The sequence below is a fragment of the Quercus lobata genome, chromosome 6 (assembly GCF_001633185.2).
Source record: "Quercus lobata isolate SW786 chromosome 6, ValleyOak3.0 Primary Assembly, whole genome shotgun sequence".
Taxonomy (NCBI): Eukaryota; Viridiplantae; Streptophyta; class Magnoliopsida; order Fagales; family Fagaceae; genus Quercus; species Quercus lobata.
Window position 1 is genome coordinate 7,517,406 of NC_044909.1, and position 24,676 is coordinate 7,542,081.

General features: G+C 31.2%; 2 protein-coding genes across 3 annotated transcripts; both read right to left on the reverse strand.

Annotated features, from left to right (window-relative positions):
• Window positions 1-382: 382 nt before the first annotated feature.
• Window positions 383-14,590, reverse strand: LOC115995407 (CASP-like protein 1D1). 2 transcript variants are annotated; one of them, XM_031119960.1, is made up of 4 exons: window positions 14,521-14,590; window positions 3,369-3,616; window positions 1,044-1,170; window positions 383-931 (listed from the first exon to the last, which is right to left on the reverse strand). In XM_031119960.1, the coding sequence occupies exons 2-4, from the start codon at window positions 3,599-3,601 to the stop codon at window positions 707-709; spliced, it is 585 nt and encodes a 194-aa protein (XP_030975820.1). In that variant the 5' UTR covers window positions 3,602-3,616; window positions 14,521-14,590; the 3' UTR covers window positions 383-706. The 2 variants fall into 2 exon arrangements, with proteins under 2 accessions (XP_030975820.1, XP_030975819.1); XM_031119959.1 differs by lacking the exon at window positions 14,521-14,590 and having other exon boundaries at window positions 3,369-3,908.
• On the reverse strand, window positions 12,372-14,586 carry LOC115995408 (CASP-like protein 1D1). The gene is made up of 3 exons (XM_031119961.1): window positions 14,279-14,586; window positions 12,988-13,114; window positions 12,372-12,874 (listed from the first exon to the last, which is right to left on the reverse strand). Exons 1-3 carry the CDS (start codon window positions 14,503-14,505, stop codon window positions 12,650-12,652), a joined length of 579 nt encoding a protein of 192 aa, XP_030975821.1. The 5' UTR covers window positions 14,506-14,586; the 3' UTR covers window positions 12,372-12,649.
• Window positions 14,591-24,676: the final 10,086 nt, after the last annotated feature.

A 24,676-nucleotide genomic window follows, 5' to 3' on the forward strand; every position in this document is an offset into this window, starting at 1 on the left:
ACGCTTGTTTTCAAGCCATTGTTTCGTTTCATATGGGCCTCAGCCAAGCATCATAAGTTCGTATCCTCGGCCAATCTGGCTAGGTGTTCATAATTTAGTACCCCACGACTTTATTCTCTTTTCTTTTATTATTATTTAAAAATGTAATAAATAAATAAAATAAAATTAGGTCTTGATAATCTTTGAGCGTTCGTAATCTAAAAATATGGATGTTTGTAATCCTTTTCAAATCAAACTAACATTAGATAAATAAATTTGTTTTCGACATGGACTTAGATGTAACTTAATTTAATGTAAGATTTAATATAAGATGTTTTGAAATGTGAGTATGTAAAATATAAAAAATATGTTTTTATATTAAAATAGACAGAATTTTTATACAAGTTGATGTGAATATTCTTAGCACTCTTAAGGCTTATTTTTTAACAATCACAAGTGAAGCAGACAATATTCTTATAATTCAAATTCAATTACATGTAACATAATTGATAACATGAAAAAAAACTACAAACATGACAAATCAAATATAAGATATAGAAGACACTACACAAGTGGACAACATTTACAAAAGCCCCCCCCTTAAATTTACACAAATGCAAACGTAGAAATTTCAAATTTTGTACAAACACACAATTTGCTTAATGGTTGTAGCCATAATTCGCATACTATATATTTATGGAATTTTTGGACTTGTAGAGTCTAGCTCTTACTTGGGGATCCGACCATGAAGGCTGTAAACTGAGAGCCAAACTAGAAGAACAAGCACACAGGAAGCGAACAAAGAGACTGCAAGAGATCCTGCTAGATGATGACAAAACTTATCATAATTGTTGCATATCTTAACCCACCCTACATGCTTGTTGCCCTTTAATCCAACATATGCAACACCGCCTGCTGTGCCAGTGGCTGAAGCTACTAGCCCCAATATCAGCTGTGTCATAAAAAGATTGTACAAAGATTAATAAGTAAACCTTGACTTTGTTCACAAATTGCTCTTGTTATTTTCCATATTACTTTTATTAATGAAGAGACAGCTTACTTACCACATCCCAAAATGCAAAATGGAGCAAGAACTTGGTTGACAAGTTTGGCTTCCACATGACTGAGAGTGATGCTAAGGTTGTAATGATACTATAAAGTCCAGCAACGGACAGTGCCACAACAAAGTACCTGCAATTTCATAGGTGAAATTAATTGATACCCTTATTACTTTCGAAAGCCTTGTGAATGCTGACAATTAAAGGTGGTATAAAATGTCTTCCTTTTTATTTTATTTTATTTTATTTTTTATCTTTTGAACCTTTTTAGTTTTTACACGTAATTTCCTTTTTAGTTATTTTCTTCCATAGGCAACTTGATAATATTTGAAATAAAATTGTTGCATGATTGATTTTGTTGCTAATATGCATACAGATTATGCAATTTTTATTTTATGCTGGTGGGATATATCATACCACACAAATGTGGAACTAACTCATTAATAAATAAATAAAATACGAAACTCACTCCCATGTGATGGGTGTGGTATATTTCAATGATATCAAATACCTTCTTTTTCGTATGCCATATAGTTTATTACTATACATTAAACATAATTATCCACCCCCACACACAATTTAAATTATGTGCAAATTATCAATCAATTGGTCAAATTGATTAAGAACCCCTTTTTCCCTAACAAGAAGATAATTTTTTTCCCCTTACAACAAGGGGATTAAAACACAGGCTCTCCCAATAAGGAAAAACCACAATACTCTTCACAAAAATAGTGGAAAAAAACCAGGGACATACTTTTTCCAAGCATTAGGTAGCTGCATTCTTGATTCTTAACTGGTAGTAGGTATAAGTGGACTAAATTAATTAATGCCTTTTTCATACTTATATCAATGTACTTCCCACTTTAATATTGTTGCCAACTTTTTCTTCTTATTTGGCCTACCATGGCGGCGAAGGACCACGGCAAAATTTCCTTTAATTACATGTTCTCTTGACCGACATATTCATGATACATGGTAAGAGTGATTTAGTTTGTTAGAACATCCACAATAGTGGAGCTAAAATTTTAGCTTTTTAACTATACAAAAAATCACGTTATTTATTTTACCTTTTCACATCCTACAGTAATGGAACTATTTTAACTTCTTACATAATAAAATAATATAAACATTACAATAAAATAATATTTCATTCAATCACTAATACATAACCACAACCACCATAAAACACATAAAAATCACTGTACAACCATAACCCCGCCGTGTCCATTGAAACCAATGAAAAAGAAAAAAAAGAAAAAAAGAAAACAGAAAAATCAACGCTGAAACACAATCACAGTGCACATTCATGGATACCGCTAAGAGAGCTTGGTGAAGTCACTTTCAAGTTGTTCTTCTCTACCACAAACCTTCCCACACAAAACCCACATAGCATAAACCATACCCACACAAAAAGCCCAAGCTTTTTCCCCATCTCCCTCATCCAAAAACTCAAAATAAGAACAACCCAGATCAAGAAAAACTATTTATTGCGTTTTTCCTCAAAAACCCAACAAATCTATAATTCAGATTGCAATAAATACAGTTAAAAAAAAAAAAAAAAAAAAACTCAATTTTGATAACTTAAAGCTCATATTTTTATGTAAATTTTCGATTTTTTTTGAGAACCCAAATTGGAATTAAACTTTTTGTTTTTGTTTTGCACTGTAAAAAGTTATCTAGGTCTCAGCTGAAACTAAAGAGAAGCAACAGAAGAGACTGTGGAGGAAGAAAGAAGAGATGGAGAGGTAGTGAGAAGAGAGACATGGAGAAAGGAGAATGAATGCAGAAAGAATAAAATATAAAAAAAAGTAGTGTGAACGAAAAACAATTTTTTTTTTTTTTTTAGCCTTCAGCTACAGTGCACATTTTTTTTTTATAGATGTGCACTGTAGCAATGATGGTAAAATTTTTACCTTTAGCTCCATTGCTGTAGTGTGGATTTTTGTGTTTTAGTAGAGCTAAAATAACTATATAGCTATTTAGTTTAACTACTGTGAGTGCTCTTAACCATTTGTCTCTGCCTTCCCACCAATATTGGTTCATTGATTTGTAGGTACAACCTCAACCCACCTCTTAATTGGAAGTACTAAGGCTTATAGCTTTGATTATCAACATGTTGAAGTTAAAAGTCAAATCATGTTGGAAGCTATATATATATGTACGTAACATATACACACGATACTTCTTTGCAAATACTAAATCATAAGAACACAAATAGACCTATATATACTTAAAAAAAAAAAATGAAATTAAAGACTACATGCATGTAATTAATTGTAACTCTCTATAATGGAACAAAACTTTCACCAAAAGTAAAGACATGTGACTTACACCAAAGCCGGGGAGTGTTTAAACTTGGCCTCGCGATAACTTCCTAGCTGAACAATAAACTTGGTTTGGTCACTAGTGACTACAACCACGACAGCCGTCAGAGCTGCCGCAAATAATAAGACCCTGAGGGTTACAGCCAAAACAGAACAGTTCACAGTGGCAGATGGAGGAGGAGGAGGAGGAGGAGCTCCCTTGTTGTATTCTGGGTCTGTAGGCTTATCAGTGGAAGCCATAGGTGTTGGTTGTACTTGTGGCTAATAAGATTAGCTTGTGTGGCTAATAAGATTAGCTTGTGTAGCTAAAGGTTTAAGTGTACTAAGTATAATAGAGATGGTTGTGGATAAGCGAGGATTGAACAATGATTGGTATGTATATTTATACATGAAAGTGTTAGGGGCGAGCTATCGTAGCAAAGGCACAATGTCCAGAAATTATTCAAGTTGGAGTTTCCCGCACGTCAAGTGAATTTTGATTTGGATGGTGAGTTATGAATTGCTTGGAACTATCGTTTCCATTATCTCATAGACACGGCTGGTTTTGTTTAAGTAAAATAATATGAATGTGAAGAAAACATGTTACATATATGGCATTTTGTTGGGAAAAAAGTTTGGTGGCTAAGAAATTTGATAATAAAATATCAGATTCCGATTTCTTTTTGATTGTGACAGAAAGATTTTTCCACTTGTTTTAATAAAAAAAAAGAGTTTTTTGCAAATTTTTTAATTTGCAATTTACGTACATAGATGGATAAACGACCAAGGACATGTTGTATCCACCGCTGGCTTTTTGTTCCTGCCTTATCATAAAAGAAGTTTGTAAGTATTTGTAAATATGGACGTCTTCTAGCGGTTTTTGTGTGCATTAATAATGAGATTAAAAAAAAAAAATTATACATAAATAAATAGACCAAATAAATTTTTTAAAAATTAACCAAACATGCAAATTTTTTTTCTTAAGAAGAAACATATCGGCATGAATTATAGTAAAGAAGCGTGATAGAACATCTCTCATCTACACTAAAAAACCTGCAACATATTTAGTATGCCTAACAAAGTTGTGAGTAACAGAGTTACCTTAACGATAATGAACATATGAGAAATTAATATGATTGAAAGAATTTACAAAAAAAACTTAGCGTAAAAAATCAAATGACAATTACCCAAGACTTAATTAGTTTATATGGTTCCCTTAAAAATTACCATGATTTTTGAGTAGAGTTATGATGTGTCTTTATGTTAAAACTCTTTTCCCTTTCCCTCTCCCTGGCGTACGTGCTTGTTTAAAAAAACAAAAAAATAGTTTATACGGTAAGAGTATTACCTACTACATATATTGTCGGTTTCGCCACTTTGAAAAGGACACAATCCAATAACTATCACTAGCATTAATTTTCAAATTTATCAATTTTGTCCACTTTGAAGAGGACACAATCCAATAACTATCACTAACATTAATTTTCAAATTTATCAATTTTAGCTGAACCAATATCCTCTTTAATTGTTTAATGCTAAAAAAAAATTATTGCATAAAGCCTGCTCATATAGAACCCGACCACTTGCAAATGCTGTAGGCTGCTCCCTTTTGTCATGTATATGTGGGCCATATGGCCCAACTGAAGAAATAGAGCAATTGATGGTTAACTCAAGTTAGATTTTTTTTTTTGGGTGAATTTAGAAATTTCAAATTTTAGACCTAGTATTTTTCTTATTCCTTTTCCTCTAAGTTTATTAAGGCTACGTTTCACAATGACTTAAAAAGTCAATTTATTTATTTATTTTTATTTAGCTTATTTATGCTATTATTAAGTTTATTTTTATTACTATTTATGGGTCTCATGATACTATTTCAATTACATTTTAGTTTTTTCTGTAGTACTTTTAGTAAAAAAATTTCAGTTTCAATTAAATAAACTGTTCCCAAATGAACTTTAAATCATTTAGTGAATACTAGCCTCTGAGCACACATGTGAGCATGTGCTCAGGGACTCTTCAATTTTTTGGTAGAAGTTAATAATTTGCATTCATTATAAATTGAGATTACTACATTTTTTAATCACAAAAATACCTAAAGGTATGATGAGTGTTATACGTGGAGAAATGTTAATAACTTTAATATTTGGTACAAACGCATAACACACTCATCACACCACTAGGTATTTCAATGATTGAAAAATGTAGTAATCTCAATTTATAATGGATGCAAATTATTAACTTTTACCAAAAAATTGAAGAGTCCTTGAGCACGGGCGCTTAGATGCTAGTTTTTTTTAGGGCAAATTACAATTTACCCACTTGTGATTTTGCTGCAATTTAAGTTGCCTACATGTGGTTTAAAATTTGACATTTTACCTACTTGAGATTTGACCAAAATTTAAGTTGACTACATGTGGTTTGAAATTCCATGATGCAAGTGTTTCTATTGATAGTTTTTGATCTTATTTGATATTGTATTTTTATGTTTTTTTGTGTTTTTGGAGGAGAGAGACATAAAAGTGGGTTATAGAAATCTAACTGAGTTAACTTCAAGTGGGTAAAATGTCAAATTTCAAATCACAGGAAAACAACTTAAATTTTGGCCATACCACATGTGGATAAATTGTAATTTGCCTTTAAAAAAAAAAAAAAAAACTCTTTTGCAAGATTTACCATTTTTTTTCCCCATCTCCTTCATGTTAAGTTTTTTTGAGAAGCACCTTCACGTAAAGTTGGTTTTTTATTTTTTATGGGAAAAAACCCTTATCCTTATCCTCTTTTTTCTTCTTCGGAATTGTTATCCTTATCCCATCATCTCATGCAATTTTTATTTTATTTTAATGAGATTATCCAATATAGTTAAAAGAATATTTAGTTATCCACCAACATTTCTCACTTATCTAAGCAAAAGTAAATAAATAAAAGTTCAAATGCCTACCAAAAGAAAGTATGGGAAAGGTTCACGATTGTCAATTAATTTTTTTAATGAGATTTATCAATTTTTTTTTATTCTAAAAGGTAGCCATTTAGTCATAAAGTGTAGCCATTAAGTACATCCATAACAAAAGTTTCAAATGCCTAAAAAAAATTAAATAGTTTTAATTTAAATAATTTAATAAGATTGTGATTATGGGAAGTCTTTCACGTGAGCAATAATATCATTTAATTTTTAAAATGTATTTTCTTGAAAAAAAAATGAAAAGAAGTTGTAGTGAAAGGCACGAAAATTGTTGGGGATAATTAATTGATTTCATATGGAAGAGATGTGATTGAGCAAAATAAAGCTAAACTGTAGGAGTTTCAATGAATGCTATGTACATTAATATTCCAAAAAACAATAAATTGAATCCAACATATAATTACACAAATTGATAAATATAGGCATAGGTAGGATACTTTTTTTTTTCTTATATACAAAAAGGAGTCATTAACAACCACTTGATTGTTCCTCAAAAAAAAAAAAAAAAAAAACAACCACTTGATAGATTACCACCACTTTATGTGAGCTTGGAATCATACAATAATTTTTGTAAAGTGTCTCACTATGCAATTCAACAAAATTGTTGATATGTCACCCTAAAAAAAAGACAAAAAAAAAAGAAAGAAAAAAGAGTAAGGATTAAATATAACTACTTTCTCTAAGTAATCTATAAACATATTAATTATATTGAAATCTTATCCAAATTGAACAATTTGTCAAGTTTAATACTATTTTTTTCATTGATTAAGATTGTAATATAATTAAAAAAAGTTGTAGCTAGTGCTGCTATATTGTAATCAAAGAATTTTTATTTTTTTTAAAAAAAAAAACAAATTTCTAGTACTAGAATATTGTAATCAAAGAAATGCAATAAGTATCCCATTTTTTAAAGGTAATGAGTAAACTTTGACCACAAATGCATATCCTACAGAAAAAGAAAGAAAGAAAGATAATGATAAAGAAATATGAAAATAAAGAAAAGCACTTCAAAGTCCATATAATTAGAATAAGGATTAACAAAAGTAACCTACCCAAATTTGATGAGGATTACGCAATTTGAAGTCCTCATCAAATTAGAAAAGTGTTAGAAGACTGTTTATTTCTTTATTAAAAAAGAAAAAAGAATTGAGCTATGTACACTAAGATACCGATGAGATAGAAAAGCTTTTTTTTTTTTGCTTGAGTAGGAACAATTAGAAAAGATCTTTTGTTTATGTAGTAGAGTTTCCTTTTCCTGATCTATTTCTGCAATGACGGTAAGACTTTAGTGACCCTAATCAAGAAAAATAGAAATTATCGCAAAGAATGAAAGAATACATATCACGTGTAAATACATACCTCCTACACAGTACTCCTCTTCACACTTTCAAGGTGCTTTCTAGTTTCTACAATTGTAAAAATCAATTTTATTTGTAATCTAGATGTGCAGTACCCCTATTCAACATTGAAGGTACTTTCCACAATCGTTAAAAAAAGAAAAAGAAAAAAAAAGAATTTTATATGTAATCTAGAGGTAGGGGTAAGTGTTGTGATTTTGGTTAATTGCTTTGTAGTGGGTTGATTGAATAACCGATCAAGTAATGGCTGATAGTGGGGAGAAATTAGTGGATTGGTAAAATTTGTAGCTAAAATTGAGGAGTTTTTAATTTGGACGATAACTTATAAACTTGAAATATATATGTTTAACTAAAAAAAAAAAAAAAAAAAAAAAGAAGCAACGTGATCTTAACTGCTTAATGATAATGCTTTAAAAAAAAAAAAACTGCTTAATGATAAGGGGGAAGTTTAAAATTTCTAGGTAGAATTATGGAGTTGTGTGTGACTAAAATGTGTGTACAACTGTTTGTAGAAGTATGGAGTTGTGTGTGACTAAAATGTGTGTACAAATGTTTGTTTGTTTGTTTTGTTTTTTTGCAATAATGGCAGATTTTTTTTTTTTTAAAATTTTTTTTATCATATGTATCTTTACAAAGAAACGTGTGTTTGTTTTAATTTTTATTTTTATTTTTTTATAAATAGATAAAGCAATTTGAAAACCATCACGAGAGTAGTCATGTTTTTTAGGTAATATTTTAGTGAGAGTTAAATAATTTTCACCAAGTTTTGCCCCTACTTAAACGTAGGCTGTAGGGGTATTTTAGAAAGAAAAAAATCCAAATAAAGAAAGCCCCTTAAATAGTAGTATAGATTAGACTAGAAATGTGCTCAATATTGTTGTTAAGTTTTAATAAAGTTTCTCTGATTAGAAAAAAAGAAAGAGTTTCTCAAAAAAGAAAAAAAAGAAAAAAAAAAAGAAAGAAGATGAAAATATATAGGGCAGGAATTTTTTTTTTATTATTATTTTTTTGTTAAGGTATTACTAAACAAGATTCCCATGGGGGCTAAGACAACAGAGGGTAGGAACTTCAACTTGTTTACCGATTCTCTTGGAAAGCTAAATTATCACCAATTTAGGGGCGGCGCCCTGAACTTTTTTTTTTAATATTCCTTAAAAAAGTTTAAGTTTTAAATTAATATGCGTCTTTTGACCACCTAAAGAAAAACTTGATCACCCTAAAAAAAACTTGAACACCCTTAATAACAACTGAGTCTATTAAAAATAAAATTCAACCTCTTCAAAATTTTGGTTTGTTAAATGCTGAACCAAAAAATTGCAAGAAATGTTATTGTGTGGGGTAATAGACCAATAGGCCCATGTCGATGACTACATTAGGCCAAAGGCCCAGCCCAAAGGAAAAATCTCTCCTCGGCCGCGAGGAGAGTCCTCCTCGGCAAAATGTAGCCAAGGATGGGGGAGGTAACCTACCACCGGTAGTGACACTCCCTATCATCTCACGGAGCGGGAAAAGTATTAAAGCAGAAAAGGGCAATGAAAGTGTTAAAAGGAAAGACTGCCATTATCACATTCGGTGCCTTGTGCTTGACACGGCCATACCTCTCTGTCCTTACAACCACTCCCAACAATTGGAAGGAAGGGCTAATAAAACAAGTACCTACCTTAAGGGCCCTATTCAGGAAGAAGGAAACTACTATAAAAAGGGAGTAAAGAGAGACAAAAAGGGGTGGGGGGCGGAGACCCCCCAACACACCAGAGGCCCCGAAAAGAAAAGGCTCCCCAGGCCGTGGCAAGGACCGATCCCCTCTGATGAATCCGGTCCGCCCCAACCTAATTGTAAAAAGTACCATGATGACCGTTGTTCATACGCTAAAACCTAACACTTTGGCCCACTCTCTACAAATTTATTGTACCGGGCTCACAGGTCTAAAATCCCATTCATTTTGGGCTTGGCCTGAAAAACGTGACCCTACAGTTATATTCACAATATTTTCGTAATAAATTTTAAGTAACAGATTGTGACTGCTGAACAAAAAATTAATTTAAGTAGTAAGTTCAAATTAGAACCAGTAAAAGCTTACTATTTAGACTTTGTTGTGAAAGTGTTACAAAAATGTTGTAGACGTAACACTTCTAAAAAAATGTTCAAACAGACAAATTAGTCTAAAAGCCATAATCAAACGTTTAATTGTGATTTTTTAAATTGTTTTTTTCAAATGACATATTTTAAAATTGCTATTTTTTATATAAAAAAATGCTCACTTTTCAAAAAACTAGTCTGTTAGTATTTGCTTTAGTTTTTAACTGAACTTGTTGGATTTTTGTAATATATTTTTGGCGAAAATGCACTTTTGGTCCCTACATTTTGGGTCTTGTTACAATTTGGTCCCTAAATTGATTTAGATCCTAGGTCCGTCCCTGATTTTCAAAAATCGTTTTTAAAATAGTCCCTACCATCAACCCAGTGACTGAAAATGCTGAGGTGGCAAACGGAATACACTATTTGCTGATGTGGCTAATAAAAAAAAAATATATATATATATTTAATATTTTTAAATGCCATGTCAGCATTTAAATTAATAAAAAAAAGCCAGCCCTAAGAAAATAAAAAAAAAATGTAAATTAAAATTTTTAAAAAAACCTTGAATCTAATTTAAACTAAAATCATTTCTTAAAAAATAAAAATTCATAATTGTTTTAATTCTTTTTGTTTTTGTTTTTGGTTAACCTCATCAGCTTAAAAAAAATCTTCACACTCTCTACCACTAATCTCAAACTCCCTCTCTCTCTCTTCACCCTACACTTGGTCTTGGTCTCCCTAAATCAGAAATCACTGATTCAGCCTTCTTCTCCCTCTCTATTTCTCTATTCTTTTTTCCTCATCTCGGTCTTCCTCTCTCCGAATCGGTGATCTGGTTGAGTAGTGGCGTTTCGGTGGTCGTGGCTCGCCGTGGGTGGGTTCAGATCAGCACAAGTGGGATTCAGATCGCCGTGGGCTGGCGTTGGGCCGTTGGTGCTTGTGGGTGGCCGTGGTTTTGCTCGCCATCATTTCGGTCTCCCTCTCTCCGAATCGGTGATTTCTGGTTGAGTGGTGGCGTTTCGGTGGTCATGGCTTGCCGTGGGTGGGTTCAGATCGACACAAGTGGGATTTAGATCGCCGTGGGCTGGCGTGGGGCCGTTGGTGCTCGTGGGTGGCCATAGTTTTGCTCGCCATGAGCCGCCGCGAGTGTTGGGTTTGGTGGTTGTGGCAGAAAATGGACTTGTTTTGCTTTCATTATTTGGGTTTTTTTTTTTTTTTTTTTTTTTTTTTTTGTGGTGATTTGTGGTTGTTGTGGTTGGTGGTGTGGGTGATTGTGGTGGTTGTTGGTGGTGGTTTCAGTTTGTGGGTATGGATTTTTTGTGCTAAGATTGATTTTGAGTGGGTCAGTTAATTGGGTTTGTCTTGATTCGAAGAAAAACATAAAGAATGAAGTTCATGTTTTGGGTTGGAGGTTTCTGGGTTTGAAGATTTTTCTGGGTTGGAGGTTTGATGATTTTTCTGGGTTGGTTTTCTCATGTGGGTTTGGGTTTACTGATTTTTTCATGTTCTGGAGGTTTCGATGGAGGATAGGGATTTTGTATGAAATTTTGCATTGTTCTGGGTTTGATGTTCTGGGTTTAATTGTTCTGGGTTTGATTGTTCTTAAGTTTGGGAAGAACAAGTTCCTGTGATCTTACCTCCTAACCTAAAAAATAATGAAAGCAATAATAATAATAATAATAATAATAATAATAAAATTAGATTAATTTTTTTTTTAATTTAGTTTGAATTAAATTGAAATTGAAAAATATAAATTATTTTTATTTTTTTAATTAAACTGACATGGCTTTTTTAATTCAAAAAATGCTGACATGGCATTTAAATATATATATTTTATTATTATTTTATTAGCCACGTCAGCAAACAGTGTATTCCGTTTGCCACCTCAACATTTTCTGTCACTGGATTGACGGTAGGGACTATTTTAAAAACGATTTTTGAAAATCAGGGACTGACCTAGGAACTAAATCAATTTAGGGACCAAATTGTAACAAGGCCCAAAATGTAGGGACTAAAAGTGTATTTTCGCCTATATTTTTTCAAAAAGATAATGCATTTTGTTTATATTAGTATTACTTATTTAGGCAATATGTTGATAATTGAATGAGAGATCAGTAGCTTAATAATTGCTTGGTTGACATAAAAATTAACATTTTTATTAGACACATATAAAACATGTAATTCAATTGTGAAAATTTTAAAATATGAATTTTTGTACAGCTCATCAGCTGATACCAAATCCTCCCGTCAATGGGTTAATACCCCAACTGACATTCCACTCTTGGCAGTGACAGGTGACCCCAAATTCAACCCGTAGTGTGTGTGAGAGCTACCTTATCATAGGGGAAACAAAGGTGAAAGGTGGCAGAAATCATGACAGTTGTACTCAAATTATTTTTCTCTACTTTCACTTTTTTATATATATATATATATATATATATATCCTAGTAATTAAATGAAATATGGAACCCACGTAAGGGCAGTTGAGTATATGTTTAATCAATCATGCATGTTTTCTGTGAGACCTAAGTTAATCCAACTAAACTTTCCTGATTTACTAAGATACCAATATTCAATACTAAGTTAATCATGCGAATGTTCTTAAGCACTCTAATACTTATTTTTTAACAATCACAAGTGAAGTGGACAATATTCATATAATTCAAATTCAATTACATGTAACATAATTGATAACATGAAAAAAACTATATACATGACAAATCATATATAAGATTTAGAAGACACTACACAAGTGGACAACATTTACAAAAGCCCCCCCCCCCCCCCCTAAATTTACACAAATGCAAACGTAGAAATTTCAAATTTGTACAAACACACAATTTGCTTAATGGTTGTGGCCATAATTCGCATAATATATATTTATGGAATTTTTGGACTTGTAGAGGCTAGCTCTTACTTGGGGATCCGACGATGAAGGCTGTAAACTGAGAGCCAAACTAGAAGAACAAGCACAAAGGAAGCGAACAAAGAGACTGCAAGAGATCCTGCTAGATGCTGACAAAACTTATCATAATTGTTGCATATCTTAATCCACCCCACATGCTTGTTGCCCTTTAATCCAACATATGCAACACCACCTGCTGTGCCAGTGGCTGAAGCTACTAGCCCCAATATCAGCTGTGTCGTAAAAAGATTGTACAAAGATTAATAAGTAAACCTTGACTTTGTTCACAAATTGCTCTTGTTATTTTCCATATGACTTTTATTAATGAAAGAGACAGCTTACTTACCACATCCCAAAATACAAAATGGAGCAAGAGCTTGGTTGACAAGTTTGGCTTCCAGATGACTGAGAGTGATGCTAATGTTGTAATGATACTATAAAGTCCAGCAACGGACAGTGCCGCAACAAAGTACCTGCAATTTCATATGCGAAATTAATTGATATCCTTATTACTTTCGAAAGCCTTGTGAATGCTGACAATTAAAGGTGGTATAAAATGTCTTCCTTTTTTTATTATCGATCTTTTGAACCTTTTTAGTTTTTACACGTAATTTCCTTTTGAGTTATTTTCTTCCATATATAGGCAACTTGATAATATTTGAAATAAAATTGTTGCATGATTGATTTTGTTGCTAATATGCATACAGATTATGCAATTTTTATTTTATGCTGGTGGGATATATCACACCACACAAATGTGGAACTGACTCATTAATAAATAAATAAAATACGAAACTCACTCCTATGTGATGGGTGTGATATATTTCAATGATATCAAATACCTTCTTTTTCGTATGCCATATAGTTTATTACTATACATTAAACATAATTATCCGCCCCCCCCACACAATTTAAATTATATGCAAATTATCAATATATCAATTTGTCAAATTCGTTAAGAACCCTTTTTCCCCTTACAACAAGGGGATTCAAACACAAGCTCTCCCAAAAAGGAAAAACCACAATACTCTTCACAAAAATAGTGGAAAAAAACCAGGGACATACTTTTTCCAAGCATTAGGAAGCTGCAATCTTGATTCTTAAACTGGTAGTAGGTATAAGTGGAAATTAATTAATGCCTTTTTCATACTAATATCAATTTACTTCCCACTTTAATATTGTTGCCAACCTTTTCTTCTTATTTGGCCTACCATCAGTACCATGGCGGCGAGTGACCACGGCAAAATTTCCTTTAATTACATGTTCTCATGGCCTACCCTGCCTTCCCACCAATATTGGGTCATTGATTTGTACGTACAACCTCAACCCACCTCTTAATTGGAAGTACTAGGGCTTATAGCCTTGATTATCAACATGTTGAAGTTAAAAAATTAAATCATGTTGGAAGCTATATATATATATATATATATACACGTAACATATACACACGTTTTAACCCAAAAAAAAAAAAAACATATACGCACGATACTTCTTTGCAAATACTAAATCATAAGAACACAAATAGACCTATATATAATAAAAATAAAAAATGAAATTAAAGACTGCATGCATGTAATTAATTGTAACTCTCTATTATGGAACAAAACTTTCACCAAAAGTAAAGACATGTAACTTACACGAAAGCCGGGTAGTGTTTAAACTTGGCCTTGGGAATTCCTAGCGGAGCAAAAAACTTGGTTTGGTCACTAGTGACCATAACCACGACAGCCGTCAGAGCCGCCGCAAATAATAAGACCCTGAGGGTTACATCCAAAACAAAACAGTTCACAGTGGAAGATGGAGGAGGAGGAGGAGGAGCTCCCTTGTTGTATTCTGGGTCTGTAGGCTTATCAGTGGAAGCCATAGGTGTTGGTTGTACTTGTGGCTAATAAGATTAGCTTGTGTAGCTAAAGGTTTAGGTGTACTAAGTATGGTAGAGATGGTTGTGGATAAGCGAGGATTGAACAATGATTGGTATGTATATTTATACATGAAAGTGTTAGGGGCGAGCTATAGTAGCAAAGGCATAATGTCTAGAAGTTATTCAAGTTGGAGTTTCCCGCACGTCAAGTGAATTTTGATTTGGATGGTGAGTTGTTAATTGCTTGGAACTATTGTTTCCATTATCTCATAGGCACAGCTGATTTTTTTAAGTAAAATAATATGAATGTGAAGTAAACATGTTACATATATGGTATTTTGTTGGGAAAAAAGTTTGGTGGCTAAGAAATTTGATAATAAAATATCAGATTCTGATTTCTTTTTTATTGTGACAGGAAGATTTTTCCACTTGGTTTAATAAAAAAAAGAGTTTTTGCAAATATTTTAATTTGCAATTTACATAAATGGATAAGCGACCAAGGACATGTTGTATTTACCACTGGCTTTTTTTTCTTAAGAAGAAGGTTGAAAATTTCTTAAAGAAAAATCATATTGGCATAAATTATAGTAAAGAAGCGTGGTAAAACATCTCTAATATACACCAAAAAAACATACAGCATGTTTAGTATGCCTAACAAAGTTGTGAGTAATAGAGTTACTTTAACGATAAGGAACCTATGAGAAATTGATACGATTGAAAGAATTTACAAAAAAATCTTAGCGTAAAAATCAAATGACAATTACCCACAACTTAATTAGTTATACGGTAAGAGTATTACCTGCTACATATTTTGTCGGTTTCGTCACTTTGAAAAGGGCACAATCCAATAACTATCACTAACATTAATTTTCAAATTTATTAATTTTAGCTGAACCAATATCCTCTTTAATTGTTTAATGCTAAGAATAAAAATTATTGCATAAAGCCTGCTCATATAGAACCCGACCACTTGCAAATGTTGTAGGCTGCTCCCTTTTGTCATGTATATGTGGGCCATAAAGAGAGCAATTGATGGTTAACTCAAGTTAGATTTTTATTTTTGGGGGTAAATTTAGAAATTTCAAATTTTAGACCTAGTATTTTTCTTATTCCTCTTCCTCTAAGTTTATTAAGGTTACGTTTGACAATGACTTAAAAAGTCAATTTATTTTATTTAGCTTATTTATGCTATTATTAAGCTTATTTTGTTACTATTTATGAGTTTTACTGTACTATTTCAGTTACCTTTTAGTTTTTTTTATAGTACTTTCAGTAAAAAAAATTTTAGTTTCAACTAATCATATGTATTTCTATGATTGAAAAATGTAGTAATCTCAATTTATAATGGATGCAAATTATTAACTTTTACCAAAAAATTGAAGAGTTCCTAAGCACGGGCATGAGCGCATGCTCAGATGCTAGTTTTTTTTAGGACAAATTACAACTTACCCACCTGTGGATTTGCTGAAATTTAAGTTGCTTGCTTGTGGTTTAAAATTTGACACTTTACCTACCTGAGGTTTGACCAAAATTTAAGTTATCTACATATAGTTTGAAATTCCATGATATAAGTGTTTCGATTGATAGTTTTTGATCTTATTTGATCTTGTATTTTTATATTTTTTGTATTTTTGGAGAATAGAGACATAAAAGTGGGTTATAGAAATCTAACTAAGCTAACATCAAGTGAGTAAAGTGTCAAATTTCAAATAACAGAAAGGCAACTTAAATTTTGGCCATACCACAGGTGGGTAAATTGTAATTTGAATTAAAAAAAAAAAAAAAAATCTCTTTTGCAAGATTTACATTTTTTCCCCTCTCCTTCACATTAAGTTTTTTTGAGAAGCGCCTTCACGTAAAGCTGGTTTTTTTATTTAAAAAAGAAAAAACCTTAATTTTTTTTTAATGGGAAAAAACCCTTATCCTTAGGGGTGTCAATATTTGACCCAACCTGCGAACACGATACGAACCCGACACGGGTTTTTCTGGGTTAGGGTTGGGCCTTAATAGGTTTGGGTCATTAATGAGTCGACCCGAAAGCAGCACGATAAGAAACGTGTCATAAGTGAGTCAACCTGCATAACCGGTAATAGATACAATATTTGACACGCAAGTTTATTTGTGTCAACCCAAAATGACTCACTTAACACAACTCGTTTAACTCGTATAACAAATAAATATTTATTTTGTTTTAGATTTGTCAAATACCTTTTATATCCAACATATATTTTAAATTTAAAAAGAAAAGTGAGTAATTACAAAAATTTACAAAGGACAAAATTAGAAATTGAAACTTTACAAACCCTAGATCTCTAAACTCTATAAATCCTAAATTATTTCTAGATGAATGTTATATTTAATATTATGCAGGTTGAAATAGGTTGTGTTATATTTATATCAACCCAACACGATTTGTTTATTAAGCGTGTCAAATGGGCTGGGTCAGGTCAACCCGCCTTATTAACAGGTCGAGTTAAAGTTGAAGGATCATGACATAATTATTAAATGGATCGGGTTAGAGTTGAGCCATTTAGTTGAATACCTCTACCTCGACACGACACGAACCCGACACGCTAACCCGAATTAACACCCCTACTTATCCTTATCCCCCTTTTTTTTTCTCGAATTATTATCCTTATCCCATCATCTCATGCAATTTTTATTTATTTTAATGAGATTATCCAATATAGTTAAAAAGAATATTCAGTTATCCACCATCATTTCTCACTTATCTAAGCAAAAATAAATAAATAAAATTTCAAATGTCTACCAAAAGAAAGTATGGGAAAGGTTCATGATTGTCAATTAATTTTTTTAATGAGATTTATCAATTTTTTTAATCCTAAAAGGTAGCCACTTAGTCATAAAATGTAGCCATTAAGTACACATCCATAACAAAAGTTTCAAATGCCTAAAAAAAATTAAATAGTTTTAATTTAAATAATTTAATAAGATTGTGATTATGGGAAGTCTCTCACGTGAGAAATAATATATTTAATTTTTAAAATGTATTTTCTTGAAAAAAATGAAAAGAAGTTGTAGTGAAAGGCACAGAAATTGTTAGGGATAATTAATTGATTTCATATGGAAGAGATGTGATTGAGCAAAATAAAGCTAAACTATAGGAGTTTCAATGCATGCTATGTACATTAATATTCCAAAAAACAATAAATTGAATCCAACATATAATTACACAAATTGATAAATACAGGCATAGGTAGGATAATTTTTTTTTCTTATAAACAAAAAAGAGTCATTAACAACCACTTGATAGATGACCACCACTTTATGTGAGCTTGGAATCATACAATAATTTTTGTAAAGTGTCTCACTCAAACTCATCCAATGTGCCCACTATGCAATTCAACAAAAATTGTTGATATGCTACCCTAAAAAAAAGACAAAAAAAAAAAAAAAAAAAAAAAGAGTAAGGATTAAAATATAACTACTTTCTCTAAGTAATCTATAAACATATTAGTTATATTGCAATCTTATCCAAATTGAACAATTTGTAAAGTTTAAAACTATTTTTTTCATTGATTGAGATTGTAATATAATAATTGCATTAATCTTTTTTGGTTAATAGTAGAGTAATACAGTTTGACACTTACCCAAATTGCACAGCTATTTTATTTTATTTTAAAAAAAAAACAAAGTTTTACGTACTGTAATATTGTAATCAAAGAATTTATAAAAAAAAAAGTTCTAGTACTGGAATATTGTAATCAAAGAAAAGCAATAAGTATTCCATTTTTTAAAGGAAATGAGTAAGCTTTAACCCACAAACGCATATTGTACAGAAAAAAAAGAAAGAAAGATAATGATAAGGAAATATGAAAATAAAGAAAAGCACTTCAAAGCCCATATAATTAGAATAAGGATTACCAAAAGTAACCTACCCAAATTCAACAAAAACCAACTACAAATTGCGTAATCCTCATCAAATTTTACAAATAGTCGGTGATGGTGATTAAAAAAAAAGTGTTAGAAGACTGTTTATTTCTTTATTAAAAAAGAAAAAAGAAAAAAGAAATGAGCTATGTACATTAAGATACCATTGAGATAGACAAGTTTTTTTTTGCTTAAGCAGGAACAATTAGAAAAGATCTTTTGTTTATGTAAGTAGAGTTTCTTTTTCTTGTATCTATTCCTACAATGATGGTAAGACTTTAGTGACCTTGATTAAGAAAAATAGAAATTATCGCAAAGAATGAAAGAATACATATCACGAGTAAATACATACCTCCTACGCAGTACCCATCTTCACACTTTCAAGGTGCTTTCTAGTTTCTACAATCATAAAAATTAATTTTATTTGCAATCTAGATGTGCAGTACCCCTCTTCAACATTGAAGGTACTTTCCACAATCATTAAAAAAAAAGAAAAAAAGAAGAAGAAGAATTTTATATGTAATCTGGAGGAAGGGGTAAGTGTTGTTGTTAAATTTTAATAAAGTTTCTCTGGTTAGAAAAAAAGAAAGAGTTTCTCAAAAAAAGAAAAAAAAATGGAAAAGAAAGAAGATGAAGATATATAGGGCAGGAATTTTTTTTTTTTTTTTTAGGTATTATTAAACAAGATGCCCATAGGGGGCTAAGACAACAGAGGGTAGGAACTTCAGCTTGTTTACCGATTCTCATGGAAAGCCAATTATCACCAATTCAGGGGCGGCACCGAGGGTTAATTAGGGTGGTCACATGAACACCTTGAATTTTTTTTTTTTTTTAATATACCTTAAAAAATTTTAAGTTTCAAAATAAAATTCAACCTCTTCAAAATTTTGGTCTGTTGAATGTTAAACAAAAAAATTGCGAGATGTTCACAACATTTTCATAACAAATCCTAAGTAGTAAATTGTTATTATTGAATAAAAAATTAATTTCAGTAGTAAGTTCAAATTAGAACCAATAAAAACTTACTGCTTAGTCTTTGTTGTGAAAGTGTTGCAAAAATGTTGTGGACGTAACACTTCTAAAAATTTGTCCAAACGAACAAATTATGATTTTTTAAATTGTGTTTTCAAATGAAATATTTTAAAATTGCTATTTTTTAATATAAAAAATGCACACTTTTCAAATAACTAGTCTGTTAGTACTTGCTTTAGTTTTTAACCGAACTTGTTGGATTTTTGTAATACATTTTTTCAAAAAGATAATGCATTATATTTTGTTTATATTAGTATTACTTACTTAGATAATATATTGGTAATTGAATGAGAGATCAATAGCTTAATAATTGTTTGATTGACATAAAAATTAACATACATATAAAACACATATAAAACGTGTAATTGGGACTCTGAAATTCTTAAAATATGAATTTTTGTACAGCTCATCAGCTGATATCAAATCCTCCCGTCGATGGGTTAATACACCAACTGACATTCCACTCTTGGCAGTGACAGGTGACCCCAAATTCAACCCGTAGTGTGTGTGAGAGCTACCTTATCATAGGGTAAACAAAGGTGAAAGGTGGCAGAAATCATGACAGTTGTACTCAAATTATTTTTCTCTACTTTCACTTTTATATATATATATATATATATATATATCCTAGTAATTAAATGAAATATGGAACCCACGTAAGGACAATTAAGTATATGTTTAATCAATCATCCATGTTTTCTGTGAGACCTAAGTTAATCCGACTAAACTTTCCTGATTTACTAAGATTCCAATATTCAATACTATGGGCGTACAAGAAAGAGAAAGGTACAGTCACTTTCACTTCTTTTGATTTTTATATCAAACTTAGATTATTGGATACAATTTTTTAATTATAGGTATCTGTCAAAATGATGGCCAACTTTGGATGATTTTGCTACAGATCTACCAGTCCTTGAAACAAGTTTGGAGACTTCAAACCATTAGAATCAATTACTTTCAAAATTCAAGGGGACCTTTCTAAATTTTCTCTGCTCATTTATCGCTAGAACCTTCAAGATTCATAGTATAGAAATAGAACAAATTGAATGAATTTCTTCATATATACACGTCAAAATGAAAGAGAGCTTATCCATTTGTTGAAAGTAATCCACGTTGGTTGGACTATATCTCAGCGGGATTGCATAAACATCACTTGTGTCACATTCAGACATGACTAAGTCAGATAAACATAGAAATCATTCAATGGCTATTGGATGAATAGTCTGGTCAGGAAGATATTCAAGAGAGTTGAAAGGAAAATTGTGTATCATCCTGCGTCTAGGAATCATTTGATTGCACCACAAGAAAAGCTTGAAAATTCAATCTGACAAATACATATTTCTTTTCCACTTTGTCTGCTTATAGTCAAGAAGGTGTTACTCGAGATTGGATTTAATTATTCTTAAAGTTCAAGTGCATGATTGACTCAGCCACATAATGACACATATAGTAGGAGGCTCACTTGCGCACCTAATTTTGATTATAGCAGCAGTCTCACGCAAAGATAATTAACCTGGCACTTCAGTCATTGCATACGAATTGATGATGGACTAAGTACAAATAAATTTTATTTCCCTTTTATTGCGGTTGAACCTGTTTTCTTTCCCTTGCTTTTCGTACCTACTGTGAGTTAAAAAAAAAAAATGTGATGACTCAAAATCATAGGTACTACGCAGCGTGTCGAGCTTAGTAACGTGAGGTTGTAACCAAGTGGAGTATTAAAGTAGTTGAACCAAAGATAGAATTGGCTAGGTGGGAGAGGTGGCTCAGTTGGTTTGTTCCTGAGGTGTCATGGCACAAATTATTTGATTACAGTCTACGACAGCATGAATAACTGGTTGTTAGGGCTCATTTTTGTCAAGCCCACAACAAGCTGCCCAAAAAATAGAAGGCCCAATATCGCAAGCCATTGGTCCAAATGATATTGGGCTCTTTATTCTAACTTTTCGCTGCCTCTATGTGAGCCCACATAAAAGTCTATTGGAGAATTCAAGGAGGCATGGTTCGGAAGGCAGAAAGAAAGCTTTTTCATCATCACTCCAGGCTCAAGAAAACGACTGCAAAGCATGAAGCATTTGCAAAACTTATGAGCTCACGAGTGGCATATGTGCAAGACAAACATACCGTGAAGGCTTGCTTAAATTAAATCTATTCTACTACTTGTAATTTTTTGGGGTCAAAATGCAACTCACCTAAAATAAATGCTTGTCTGCCACCATTATTGCCTACTGACACAATGCATCAAATGCCCATCTCCCACGAGACCCACCACTCATCAAGATTGTCAAAGCCTTAAAAACCCAAAATCTAAAGACAATCATCTCTCTTTGAATGAGAAATTTTGATGTTCCCTCGGGTCTCTATATTAAGGATTTGTTTGGATAGAATTTATTTTTTTAAAATTAAAAATTAAAAATTAAAAATATTGTAGTAAAATAATTTTTGAATATGTGAATAGTACCGTGAGATACATTTTTAATGAAAAAATTGATGAAAAGTGAAATTTATGAGTCTTATAAACAGTATAAGTATATAGTATAAACTGTTGAAGAGGTCAAAACATGCTGCTGAATCTAATTAAAAAAAAGAAAAAGAAAACGCGTAAACAGTATTCAACTAGTACGTGAACAGTACTAGTTGTCCCCCTCTGAAACGCGTGAAAAAAAGAAAAAAACGTGAGTAGTACTGTTCACGCGTTTATTATTTTTACCAGAACTAGGACGTGTGTGTTATTTTTCTTCCTCATCACATTGTCCATAATTTGCCAATCTTTGTGAACTATTAAATAATACTAACATCTGTTTTTCAACCGATAATAGTTTAACTTGATCTTTTGTGACATAATTGATTTTAAGTAGAATTTTAATTTTGAAAACTTATTTTTGTTGGAACAATTGTAACAAGTATTTTCAATATAATTTTATAAGTAATACATGCATTTGAATAAAAATCTAGTCTTTTTATACAAATAATAACTGTTATATTTAAATTTAGACGTCATTATGATAATTTTCATCAATTTGGTGTATTATTTCATTGTATTCTACCTCTTTTTGATGAATTTATTGTTATTTGTAAGATTTTTATCTAACTTTTTTGTAATATTTTTTATTTAAAATTTTTATATCTAGATTGATATTTTTTAGTAGACATTTATATTTTATAAATATATATTTACAAATAAAAGAACTTTCATCTACAATATAAAATTAGAATATGACAAAAATAAAATAAATGTTAAAGTGAACGGCAATAGAAATCTAACTTATTAAATGTATTATTGCAACTTCACTTAATAATAAAATCACCCAATAGTGCCAACCTACTAATGCAATGATGGATTAATCACATAAGTCAATGAATCAATACTAACAAACCAAGATTAGTTTCATATATATAAAGAAGCAAATATCATGGTTCAGTCATCAAGCAGATAGACAGGAATAAAAATTTTATAATTTTTTTTAAAAGGAGGTTTATTTTACTATGGGTTGGTTGATGCAAAATTAAGGAAAATTAAAATAAATTTTCAAATTTGATTTTGGTAGAGAGAGAGAGAGAAAGAGAGAGAAATTTTTGATATGCGGTCATTTGAAAGATTAGATGACTAATATTAATAATCTATTGTGTAGAATATTGGTTTACAAAAATTAAAATCTCAAACATGTAAGGAAAAATTAATCACCAATGATAATCAGAATCCAACGCACTTATAGCTCATTTTTGAGGATTTCAATTGGGTCGCATGTTTGTTTGTGCAATATTTTAGTGGTTTTTGTAGGGTTATTTTATCCCATACTAATATTTTTGGGGATTTATTGTAATGGAGGGCCTTGACACCTATGTAATCTATTGAATAATTTTTTATTAGATTCTCTCTCTCTCTCTCTCTCTATATATATATAGAGAGAGAGAGAGAGAGATTAATATTTTTAGAATTCTAGGATTACTTTTTTATTTATTTATTATAGATACCATAGAATTTTATATATTAGTACTAAAGATTGGCCCATAAGAGAAAAGTTTCTCAGCTGTTCAATATGACAAAATATTTTTAAAAGAATCTATCAGCACCATTTACCAGTTTAATGATAAAAACCCTGCTGTTATACAGATTATAGTCTAATTTCAGACTTCATTGGCATCTATAATTATTAATGGAGGAATTATTTGTTTTTTTTTTTTTGGTTTTTTTTTTTAAATTTTTATAATTCATTAGTTACAATAAAAGAAGAAGAGATTTTAAATTTGAATTCTGGACTTGTCTACTAAAAACATCATGAGATGTTAATTAAACTACAAAGTTCTTGATATCATCAGGATAAATTATTAAAAAGTTGAGACTGAGGGATCCCATCCCACCTATCCTTTTGAATTGGGATGAGAAAAATAATGACAATAATTGAACTACTATTCTTTATTGAGACATATCATAAAACTACATTAAGACAGAGAGGTTACAAGACAGCATCCTCCAGCAAAACACTGTGAGAGGGGGCCAGCATCAAAATCAATAGAGACCACATAAAATGCCTGGAAGCCCACTTACTCAAAACTTGTGGAGCTCTATGTTCTTCTCTGTATACACCCAATTAAAACTACAAATTTCAAATTCATTTGCCAGCTCCATAATTTCAAGAATTATTTTATGGTGTGCTTGGATGGTATGATTTGGGCACACGAATTTGGATATGGGTAATTCAAATTCAAATATATTGTTTGGATAGTTTATAAAGGGTTAAGAATTTGGATTTGACAACTCCACTTAGGATTTTGAATCTTAAAATCCTTGAGTTTGAAATAACTTCTTAATGCATAAAATTTTAGAAACCCATATGAAATATTTAAACATTTATGAATTTGGAATTAAGGCATTTCAAAAATCCATCACATTAGAATTCATATTCAAATTCAAATTTAAATCCAAATTTAAATTTTAGTATTCAAACACAACCTTAGTCATAGACTCACAGACCAAACTTAATAATGTGTACAGAATACGCATAGTGACACAGTTATTTCCTAATTCAATTGAAATAGTACAGTGGGACTTATAGGGCCAATGAATAGTAGTAAAAATAAACTGAATAGTAAAATAATTTTAATTTTTCATTGGTATCTAAACACACACTAACTCATTTTAAAGGCTGGTCTATGTCCACATTTCCATGTTCCCCTTCCCTTTCGAGGTTGACATTTTTTATTTTTTTTTTATTTGCATGCAAAAATTTTCTCATGAAGTTCCAAAAAA

What these genes read in the sequence shown, in the direction of transcription:
- LOC115995407 (XM_031119960.1), bottom strand. Translation starts at nt 3,601, where the DNA reads ATGGCTTCCACTGATAAGCCTACAGACCCAGAATACAACAAGGGAGCT. An exon ending in AAACACTCCCCGGCTTTGGT is followed by an intron (nt 1,171 to 3,368) that starts GTAAGTCACATG and finishes ATGAAATTGCAG; the next exon opens with GTACTTTGTTGTGGCACTGT. An exon ending in ATTTTGCATTTTGGGATGTG is followed by an intron (nt 932 to 1,043) that starts GTAAGTAAGCTG and finishes TTTATGACACAG; the next exon opens with CTGATATTGGGGCTAGTAGC.
- LOC115995408 (XM_031119961.1), bottom strand. Translation starts at nt 14,505, where the DNA reads ATGGCTTCCACTGATAAGCCTACAGACCCAGAATACAACAAGGGAGCT. An exon ending in AAACACTACCCGGCTTTCGT is followed by an intron (nt 13,115 to 14,278) that starts GTAAGTTACATG and finishes ATGAAATTGCAG; the next exon opens with GTACTTTGTTGCGGCACTGT. An exon ending in ATTTTGTATTTTGGGATGTG is followed by an intron (nt 12,875 to 12,987) that starts GTAAGTAAGCTG and finishes TTTACGACACAG; the next exon opens with CTGATATTGGGGCTAGTAGC.